This window comes from Embiotoca jacksoni, unplaced genomic scaffold (genome assembly GCF_022577435.1).
Source record: "Embiotoca jacksoni isolate LCO1_2020_lvr unplaced genomic scaffold, fEmbJac1.0.p SCAF_75, whole genome shotgun sequence".
NCBI classification, from domain to species: domain Eukaryota; kingdom Metazoa; phylum Chordata; class Actinopteri; family Embiotocidae; genus Embiotoca; species Embiotoca jacksoni.
Window position 1 is genome coordinate 473,065 of NW_027185431.1, and position 10,000 is coordinate 483,064.

Consider the following 10,000-nt stretch of genomic DNA (forward strand, 5'->3'; position numbering starts at 1 on the left):
TCTTCTTATTTCAGAGGAAATATTTCCGTTGTTTTTTTTTAAATAATATTGATTTGATATTGCAGGTGATGCTTTTATTTCTCATGCAGAGGAGCTGGTTGGCTGCAGTGAGCTGTGTTTATATAATTTGATTGAATGTAAATAAACGGATTGTTGAGGAGAAATTATGTTTATCAGTGACGTGTGCAACTATAGTTTTTTGGGTCGATCAGAACAACATCAGGGGTCAGACAGGTGAGTCCTCAGGTGAGATCCACCTGTCTGACACGTGACCTCAGAGACTCTCCAGGTGTTACCTGTAAACAATCAACAACCCTTCCACTGGTGTTTTGTTGATTTGTTGTCGTCAATAAAACAGCAGCTGATTGATCCTGTAAACAAACTGTAAACAAACATGGAGGATCAATAAACACTCACCAACCTCCCAACAGGAGGCGCAGGAGGAGGCGGAGTTGGAGGAAGCGGCTGGCAGCTGGAGGAGGAGGAGGAGGATGGTGGTCCGGTGTCCGGTGGGGAGGAGAAGGAGCGCAGCCTCCGGGTCTCCGGACGCCGCGGCTCCGTCAGGTACGTCTCCAGGTGGAAAACAGACCCCTCCTCCTGCCGGGAGAGAGGAGGAAGATGAGGGGGGGGGCGGCGGGGAGCAGAGGCTGTGGGCTGGGAGGAGAGAGGAGGAGGAGAGGAAGACAAATCAGTGAAGCTTCAGGAGTAAACAGGAAACATCGCCTCCTGCAGGAACCTCTGAGTCACTGCATTAAATAACGACTTTTACTACCAATACATGAAGCTGATCTCATGTATGTTCTGCTGAACATGTATGTTCTCATGAAGATCATTAAACAGGCTTTAAAAGACTAACATGCAATATTATCCTGTGATAATAATTGTTGAACTCAGAGAAGCATCACGGAGCTCAAAGTGATAAAAAGAGTGTAAAGTGAGGTATGTTTCCAGAACAGACCGTCTGTGACTGAAATATAGAACAAAGAACACATCTGCCTTCAAAATAAGAGCTTTACATGTTTTAAATCTCATTTATTCAAAACTAAAACTAAGTTCAGTCTCTTCCAGCTGGAAGTGGAGAAAACTCATTGAACATGTTCCTCCTTCCATCATAAGACCACATTACCCACAAACCCCGGCACTTCCTGTTGTGGTGAGCTAGCAGCAGTTTGCTTTGATGGTGAGAGGAGAGGGGGCGGGGCCTAATGATTGGAAAGTCAGTTTGATTTTGAAAGGAGACTGTATGTCCTAAAACTTTTATCAGAGTTTCTGTTCACGATGATTTTGATGGAAAAGCGTACTTAAATACGATTAGATTGTTTGTGTTTATGTTTATTTTTGTGACGACAGGATTCACCTGAAGCGACTGATTGTAACTGTAAACCAAAGTTTGTGCTGGTCCTCACAGAGACACCTGTCCCCGTGTGTTGAAATGTGGTTAATTCCCCACTGAGATATAAAAACATGAACACACACACACCCAGCCGGTGATGGCCTTCTATATTTAGCGGTGACAACAGCTGGCAGATGATAATAGAAATAATAAAAAGCAAACAGCTGGCTGCTGGTTTCTGGTCTTTCATGTTCACGAGTTGGGTGGACAAAATATTAGGAACACCTCTGTAGTGAGGTTCAACAGACCCAAATCACTCAAATAAATGGACTCCTGACTCTCAAGTCGTTTTAAAGGTCCATGTTTTCTCTTCTGATCCATCAGAGGATGTTTCTGTTATTTCCAGTTCTCTCTGTCCCTTTAAGGCTCATTGATCTCTCTCTTCCGATTGGCTGACTCTTTCCTGAGTGACACACCTCCAGGCCAATCTTCAGTCTTTCCTCTGGACGGTGCAGAGAGTGGGACTGTGACATCACTGGGAGTTTGTGACATCACAGACTTACAGGAAGTCCAAACACCAGAGCTGCTGAGTCCAGGCTGAGTGTGTTTCTCTGTGTTTACAGCCGCTCGACTTGATTTATGATCAATAAAGAAATCTGAATTTACACAATATGGACCTTTAACTTCCCAGGATGTCCTGTTCCTGCACACAGGCTGAAAGATGTGGACAACAAACCCACAGCAGACAATGCTGTGTGTGTGTGTGTGTGTGTGTGTGTGTGTGTGTGTGTGTGTGTGTGTGTGTGTGTGTGTGTGTGTATGTGTGTGTGTGTGTGTGTATGTGTTTAATAATGTAGGTTACCTTGTACCTTCCTCTCTATCACACAAACACACCAATCTGCTAAAAGGAAACTGTACAGTGTGGAGGGAAACACACACTGATGGGCACTCAGACAGATTAGAGGGGAGAGACACACTCACACACACACACACTCACACACACACACACACACACACACACACACACACACACACACACACACACACACACACACACACACACAGCTGCATTAAAAACAGAACAGTCGGACAGCATCTCTGTTTCCAGGCCCAAAAACTCTGGATCCTACATTTCCCACAATCCACCTGGATGATGTCATCGCGCCGGTCTCTGTTCTGACTTCCTGTCAGTTCATCTAAACTTTGCTTTCCGAGTTCTTCAAACATAGTAAACTTACTGCTGAGTGTTCGTGCAGTCGGTTTCTTACTGTCATCCAGAGGGCCGATTGGCTCTGACCTCCCTCTGCTCATCTGTCCGTATCCCGACCTCCTGTCCATCTGTCCGTCCCCGTCCTCGCTGCAGGACGTGCGGCGGCCCGTCCGTCTCTGCAGCAGCTCCCTCCTCTTCCTGCCGGACAGAGGAAGCAGCTGGACGTAGAGGATGCCGCCGGGCTCCGAGCGCCTCCTTAGCGCCTTCCCACCCACCTCCTTCTGCCTCCTGTCTACCTGTCCTCTGTCCTCCATCATCATCCAGGACGCTGACTTCCTCCTCTCCCTCCCTCTGCCCGTCTCCGTCCTCTTCCTCTCTTTCCTGTCTTCTTCCTCCATGTTGGTTTCAGACTTCCTGCGTTCTTTCTTTCGGTCGCTCTTCTTCTCTTCCATCTTCTCGTCCTTCTCCGTCTGTCCACACGGTTCAGACTTCCTCCTCAGCATCCGTCTGTCTCTGCTGTCGGTCTTCCTCTCCTCCTCCTCCTCCTCCCCCTCCACTTCTTCCTCCTGTCCTCCTCCATAAGGTTCACTCCTCCTCCTCCCTGTCCATCTCTCCTTCTCCTTCCACTTCCTCAGCATCAGGCTGCTCAGACGCCTCATCGCCATCAAACCAAAAAAAACTCAACAAGATCAAAATAAAATCAAAAATAGAAACTAAAAGGACAAATTACAACAAAACTACGTCCTTACTTCTTTAAACTAAATTTATAAACTTATTGGATAAAATAAATTCCAATAAATTAAATAAATGAAGCCAAATTAAAAACTAATCAGTCAACAGATGACTAATTACATAATTAATCTAATACATTATAAAACATGTCAATATCAATAATTTTAGATAAACTCATTATTATTATTCAAGATATAACATAATAAAGATACTAATTTCAAACAATTAAAATAAATAGAATTTTGTGGATTAGCTAGAATTTAGTTCGTTCAATTAAATACATTAATAAAAGTTCATTTAAATGCAGTAAACAAAGATAATTTACCATCAGTTATCTTACTGTTTAAATATGTTATTGCCGCTGTAGACCTAATCAACAGGCTTCACCAATCCTGAGGCCCGCAGGAAGACACTGTGCTCTGATTGGCTGCTGTCACGGTTCTCTTGATTGGTCTTCATCCAGCGTTTTTAATTTCTTCTCAGACGAAGTTCAGCCAAAACAAACGAAAGCAAACCGGAGCTCGAAGTGGAAAATGGTAACATGAAAACATGAAGTCCTTGAGGAGAGTCCAACCTGTCCAACATCCAGTGTCCTCAGAGACAGACAGAGCGACAGACGGGGGAACTGACAGAGAAAAGTTCGTTGGAGGTATTCGGAGGACGGATGTGTTTGTCCAGCAGCAGAGTCCTCAGTGTTTCAGCCCTGCAGAGTATCACTGTTCACTCTGTGTCTCTTCTGCTGCCTGTTAGCCCCGCCTCCCTCTGCTGCCTGTTAGCCCCGCCTCCCTCTGCTGCCTGTTAGCCCCGCCTCCCTCTGCTGCCTGTTAGCCCCGCCTCCCTCTGCTGCCTGCACTGTAAAACATTCAGGAGGTAAAGTCACAAAGACTGTTTATAAAACTGTTTGTAATCTGGAGTGAAGTTTTAAACTGTAGTACCACTGAGGACCACCAGGGGATGTCTCCATAGACTCCATCTGTAGTACCACTGAGGACCACAAGGGGCTGTCTCCAGAGACTCCATCTGTAGTACCACTGAGAACTACAAGGGGCTGTCTCCATAGACTCCATCTGTAGTACCACTGAGGACCACTAGGGGCTGTCTCCATAGACTCCATCTGTAGTACCACTGAGGACCACTAGGGGCTGTCTCCATAGACTCCATGTGCAGTACCACTGAGGACCACTAGGGGCTGTCTCCATCTGTAGTACCACTGAGGACCACTAGGGGATGTCTCCATCTGTAGTACCACTGAGGACCACAAGGGGCTGTCTCCAGAGACTCCATCTGTAGTACCACTGAGGACCACTAGGGGCTGTCTCTGTGTCGTTAGATAAACTTCCTCCTTCTGATCAGTGTTTCCTTCTGGAAATAATTCATCGTTCATTACACGGACTCTAACAGATATGTTTGGGGGGCGGTGCTGGTTTGATTGACAGTAGTCAGGTATCTGGGTTATGTGGGCGGGGCTTATTGGTCCCTCATGGCTCTAAAACAACAGGTGAAGCTCCCTGCAGGTGGCGCTGTGCTGCTTTCAGCCTGGATGTCTTCGCAGTAGCAAGTTAATGTGTTCGGTCCAGTCGGGTGTAACGAGATAACGTGAGTAAGACATAACTGTCTGTCCGAGGACGTCTCTGTACGATGAAGACCTGTTAAACGTGATGTTTTTACAGTGGACCTCTGTCTGTCCGAGGACGTCTCTGCGCTCCATCTGATGTTGCTTTATTAAAGGATCACGGTTACAGGGATTATGAGCAGATAATAAGCAGCAGGTCACTGTTTACTTACAGAGCAGCAGGAGCACAGATCAGCTGGCTGCAGGCTCACATGGGGTCTCCGAGGCCAAACTGCAGGGGTCAGACCATTACACTCACACCTGATGCAGCAAGGTCGGCTGAGGACACCGATGGAGCGCTGCTGCTCCACCCCTAAAGAGGGCGCTGTCAGAGGGACAGGGACTCGCTTTGTTCGGAGACATCTGAGGTCACTCAGAAATGTTTTACAAATCGAAGTTTTATCTCAGAGTTGGACAAACAGGACGTTCCTCTCCGAACTAAAAAAAACAATCCTATAAAACCAAATTTAAAAAAAGATAATGAGACATTTCAAATGAGTCTTCATGCAGTTTAGAGGGGGAGAGTGGAGCCAGGTGGTTTCCTGTAACTCTGATTTACAGACGTTCCCTAAACGCCTCATTAGAAGAGCGGCTGAACAGTTACTCAGAAATAATAAACAAGGTTTGAATTCTTCATAAACTTAAAAAAAACCTTCATTTTGTCATATGAGGAAGAACACTTCTTCTTCACAGTGTGTGTTACTGTGTGTGTGTGTGTGTGTGTGTGTTACTGTGTGTGTGTGTGTGTGTGTGTGTTACTGTGTGTGTGTTACAGTGTGTGTGTGTGCGTGTTACTGTGTGTGTGTTACAGTGTGTGGGTGTGGGTGTGTGTGTGTGTGTGTTACTGTGTGTGTGTGTGTGTGTGTGTGTTACAGTGTGTGGGTGTGTGTGTGTGTGTTACTGTGTGTGTGTGTGTTACGGTGTGTGTGTGTGTGTGTGTGTGTGTGTGTGTGTGTGTGTGTGTGTGTGTTACAGTGTGTTACAGTGTGTGTGTGTGTGTGTGTGTGTGTGTGTGTGTGTTACGGGGTGTGTGTGTGTGTGTGTTACAGTGTGTTACAGTGTGTTACAGTGTGTATGTGTGTGTTACTGTGTGTGTGTGTGTTACGGTGTGTGTGTGTGTGTGTGTGTGTGTGTTACAGTGTGTTACAGTGTGTGTGTGTGTGTGTGTGTGTGTGTGTTACAGTGTGTTACAGTGTGTGTGTGTGTTACGTTGTGTGTGTGTGTGTGTGTGTGTGTGTGTGTGTGTGTGTGTGTGTGTGTGTGTGTGTGTGTGTGTGTGTGTGTGTGTGTGTTACGGTACGTGTGTGTGTGTGTGTGTGTGTGTGTGTGTGTGTGTTACAGTGTGTGTGTGTGTGTGTTACGGTGTGTGTGTGTGTGTGTGTGTGTGTGTGTGTGTGTGTTACTGTGTGTGTGTGTGTTACTGTGTGTGTGTGTGTGTGTGTGTGTGTTACAGTGTGTGTGTGTGTGCGTGTTACTGTGTGTGTGTTACAGTGTGTGGGTGTGTGTGTGTGTGTTACTGTGTGTGTGTGTGTGTGTGTTACAGTGTGTGGGTGTGTGTGTGTGTGTTACTGTGTGTGTGTGTGTTACGGTGTGTGTGTGTGTGTGTGTGTGTTACGGGGTGTGTGTGTGTGTGTGTTACAGTGTGTTACAGTGTGTTACAGTGTGTATGTGTGTGTTACTGTGTGTGTGTGTGTTACGGTGTGTGTGTGTGTGTGTGTGTGTGTGTGTTACAGTGTGTGTGTGTGTGTGTGTGTGTGTGTGTGTGTGTGTGTGTGTGTGTGTGTGTGTGTGTGTGTGTGTGTTACGGGGTGTGTGTGTGTGTGTGTGTGTGTTACAGTGTGTTACAGTGTGTTACAGTGTATGTGTGTGTTACAGTGTGTGTGTGTGTTACGTTGTGTGTGTGTGTGTGTGTGTGTGTGTGTGTGTGTGTGTGTGTGTGTGTGTGTGTGTGTGTGTGTGTGTGTGTGTGTGTGTTACGGTACGTGTGTGTGTGTGTGTGTGTGTGTTACAGTGTGTGTGTGTGTGTGTGTTACGGTGTGTGTGTGTGTGTGTGTGTGTGTGTGTGTTACTGTGTGTGTGTGTGTGTGTGTGTGTGTGTGTTACAGTGTGTGTGTTACAGTGTGTGTGTGTGCGTGTTACTGTGTGTGTGTTACAGTGTGTGTGTGGGTGTGGGTGTGTGTGTGTGTGTTACTGTGTGTGTGTGTGTGTGTGTGTTACAGTGTGTGGGTGTGTGTGTGTGTGTTACTGTGTGTGTGTGTGTGTTACGGTGTGTGTGTGTGTGTGTGTGTGTGTGTGTGTGTGTGTGTGTGTGTGTGTTACGGTGTGTGTGTGTGTGTGTGTGTGTGTGTGTGTGTGTGTGTGTGTTACAGTGTGTTACAGTGTGTGTGTGTGTGTGTTACAGTGTGTTACAGTGTGTTACAGTGTGTATGTGTGTGTTACTGTGTGTGTGTGTGTTACGGTGTGTGTGTGTGTGTGTGTGTGTGTGTTACAGTGTGTTACAGTGTGTGTGTGTGTGTGTGTGTTACAGTGTGTTACAGTGTGTGTGTGTGTGTGTGTGTGTGTTACGGGGTGTGTGTGTGTGTGTGTGTGTGTGTGTGTGTGTGTGTGTGTGTGTGTTACAGTGTGTTACAGTGTGTTACAGTGTGTATGTGTGTGTTACAGTGTGTGTGTGTGTTACGTTGTGTGTGTGTGTGTGTGTGTGTGTGTGTGTGTGTGTGTGTGTGTGTGTGTGTGTGTGTTACAGTGTGTGTGTGTGTGTGTTACGGTGTGTGTGTGTGTGTGTGTGTGTGTGTGTGTGTGTGTGTGTGTGTGTATGTGTGTGTTACAGTGTGTGTGTGTGTGTTACATTGTGTGTGTGTGTTACGGTGTGTGTGTGTGTGTGTGTGTGTGTGTGTGTGTGTGTGTGTGTGTGTGTGTGTGTGTGTGTGTGTGTGTTACAGTGTGTGTGTGTGTGTGTGTGTGTTACAGTGTGTGTGTGTGTGTGTGTGTGTGTGTGTGTGTGTGTGTGTGTGTGTGTGAGCTGCCAAAATCTATGACAGAAGAGATGCCAAGTTCAGCTTCTGGAAATTTCTGCGGGAGGGGTGACAAGGAGCTGAGTGTGTTTATGTGTGTGTGTGAGTGAGTGTGTTTTCATAAAAGCAGTAGCTGAGCTGATTTATTCCCTCTAATAGAGTTTGAATTGATGTTTAATTCAATCATCATTAAAAAAAAACTGTTCATGCTACAAAACACACGTGTTGGTCCTTGTGTGGTTGTGCACCATCATCACTGACCTCTTTCATTTGTTTTATTTTGAAAGGTTCAGGGTGGAAGGAGGCATGCTGGGAAATTCATCAGCATCACCTGTGATATTTCATGTGATTGGCCCCTCCCTCATTTGTGAGGGGCGGGGCTACACAGTTCCTTCAGGAAATTACTCTGTTACAGAGTGTGTTACTGCAGCATGAACAGCAGAGGGTGGAGTCTCTCTCTCACACACACACACACACACACACACATACACACACACACACACACACACACACACACACACACTCTCTCTCTCTCTACCTCTGGCCTTGTCTCTCCTGGTGCGGGCGAACAGCTTAATGCTGATGGGGGAGGACGAGGGTTGCTGGTTTGAATCCCTGGAGGCCGACCTGAAGATCCCACTGAAGCTCAACCTGACACACACACACACACACACACACACAGTCAGCATGTGGTTGTTTCCGAGGGGGCGTGGCCCTGCAGGTGTCAGGTGAGCGTACCTGCGTGAGGATTTGGACGGAGACTCCTGCTGGGCCGGTCCGGTTTGGAAGGGGAACACGGTTCTGGGGGAGCCGGAGGTCCTGGCGGGGATGGAACGGGGGCTGGGGGACCAGCTGAATGGAGCCCGATGGAAGAAGCTCCTGGTGGGACTGGCGGAGCGGCAGAGCGGCGCCCCCTGCAGGACAGGAGGTCAGTGAACGACTCCCTTTCATTTATTGTTCTTTGTATTTTGTTCAGTTTCATTGACTTTTAATTCATTATTTTGTATATTTTTCGGATTGTTATTGGTGCTCAACTCGACTTTGTTGTAAATGTTTCATATGAAAACAGTTTGTTGCTATCGTAGACTACCTCAGACCCCCCCCCCCCCGACACACACACACAGCTGATGATGTCATTACATGAGTTGGACAGAAAGTGTGTTTTTACCCTCTGGCTGTCGTCTCTCTCTGATCGACCGGCGTCTCCTTCCAGGAACGACATCACAACACTCAGGTCCTGGCGACACACGGAGAGTCCTTCGTTCAGAACCAGAACCCACAACCAGAACCCACAACCAGAACCAGAACCCACAACCAGAACCTACAACCCACAACCAGAACCCACAACCAGAACCAGAACCCACAACCAGAACCCACAACCCAGAACCAGAACCGAGGCCCAGTCTGTATGTGTCTGACTCCACTCTTTATGCTAAGCTAAGCTAACCAGCAGCAGCTTCAAAATGTTAACGAACTCAAAGAGAAGAGTGCAAGTCAGCTCAGAGGTCAGAGGTCACCGCAGGCTGAGGTCACCTTCCTGTGAGGCAGATATCATCACTATCGCCGTGGTGACCACGTGAGTCTGAATATTTCTGGTTGCCATGGGAATCTGACTCATATGTGGGCTCTGAGCGTGTCACCCACACACACACACGAAGACACACACACACACACACACACACACAAAGACACACTCTCACACACACACACACACACACACACACACACACACACACACACACACACACACACACACACAAAGACACACTCTCACACACACACACACACACACACGAAGACACACACACACACACACACACACACACGAAGACACACACACACACACACAAAGACACACTCTCACACACACACACACACACACACACACACACACACACACACACACACACACACACACACGAAGACACACTCACACACACAAAGACACACTCTCACACACACACACACACACACACGAAGACACACACACACACACACACACACACACGAAGACACACACACACACACACAAAGACACACTCTCACACACACACACACACACACACACACACACACACACACACACACACACACACACGAAG

General features: G+C 47.1%; 1 protein-coding gene across 1 annotated transcript in view; it reads right to left on the minus strand.

Moving 5' to 3' along the window:
• Positions 1–10,000, minus strand: part of LOC138215425 (uncharacterized) — a 27,288-nt gene that overhangs the window by 16,853 nt on the left and 435 nt on the right. The window contains exons 2-6 of the mRNA XM_069177563.1: positions 9,067–9,135; positions 8,637–8,812; positions 8,437–8,549; positions 2,631–3,222; positions 418–697 (exon numbers count right to left, since the gene is read on the minus strand). Coding sequence (XP_069033664.1) covers positions 418–697; positions 2,631–3,222; positions 8,437–8,549; positions 8,637–8,812; positions 9,067–9,120 — 1,215 coding nt within the window. The 5' untranslated portion in view covers positions 9,121–9,135. The remainder of the gene's footprint in view (positions 1–417; positions 698–2,630; positions 3,223–8,436; positions 8,550–8,636; positions 8,813–9,066; positions 9,136–10,000) is intronic.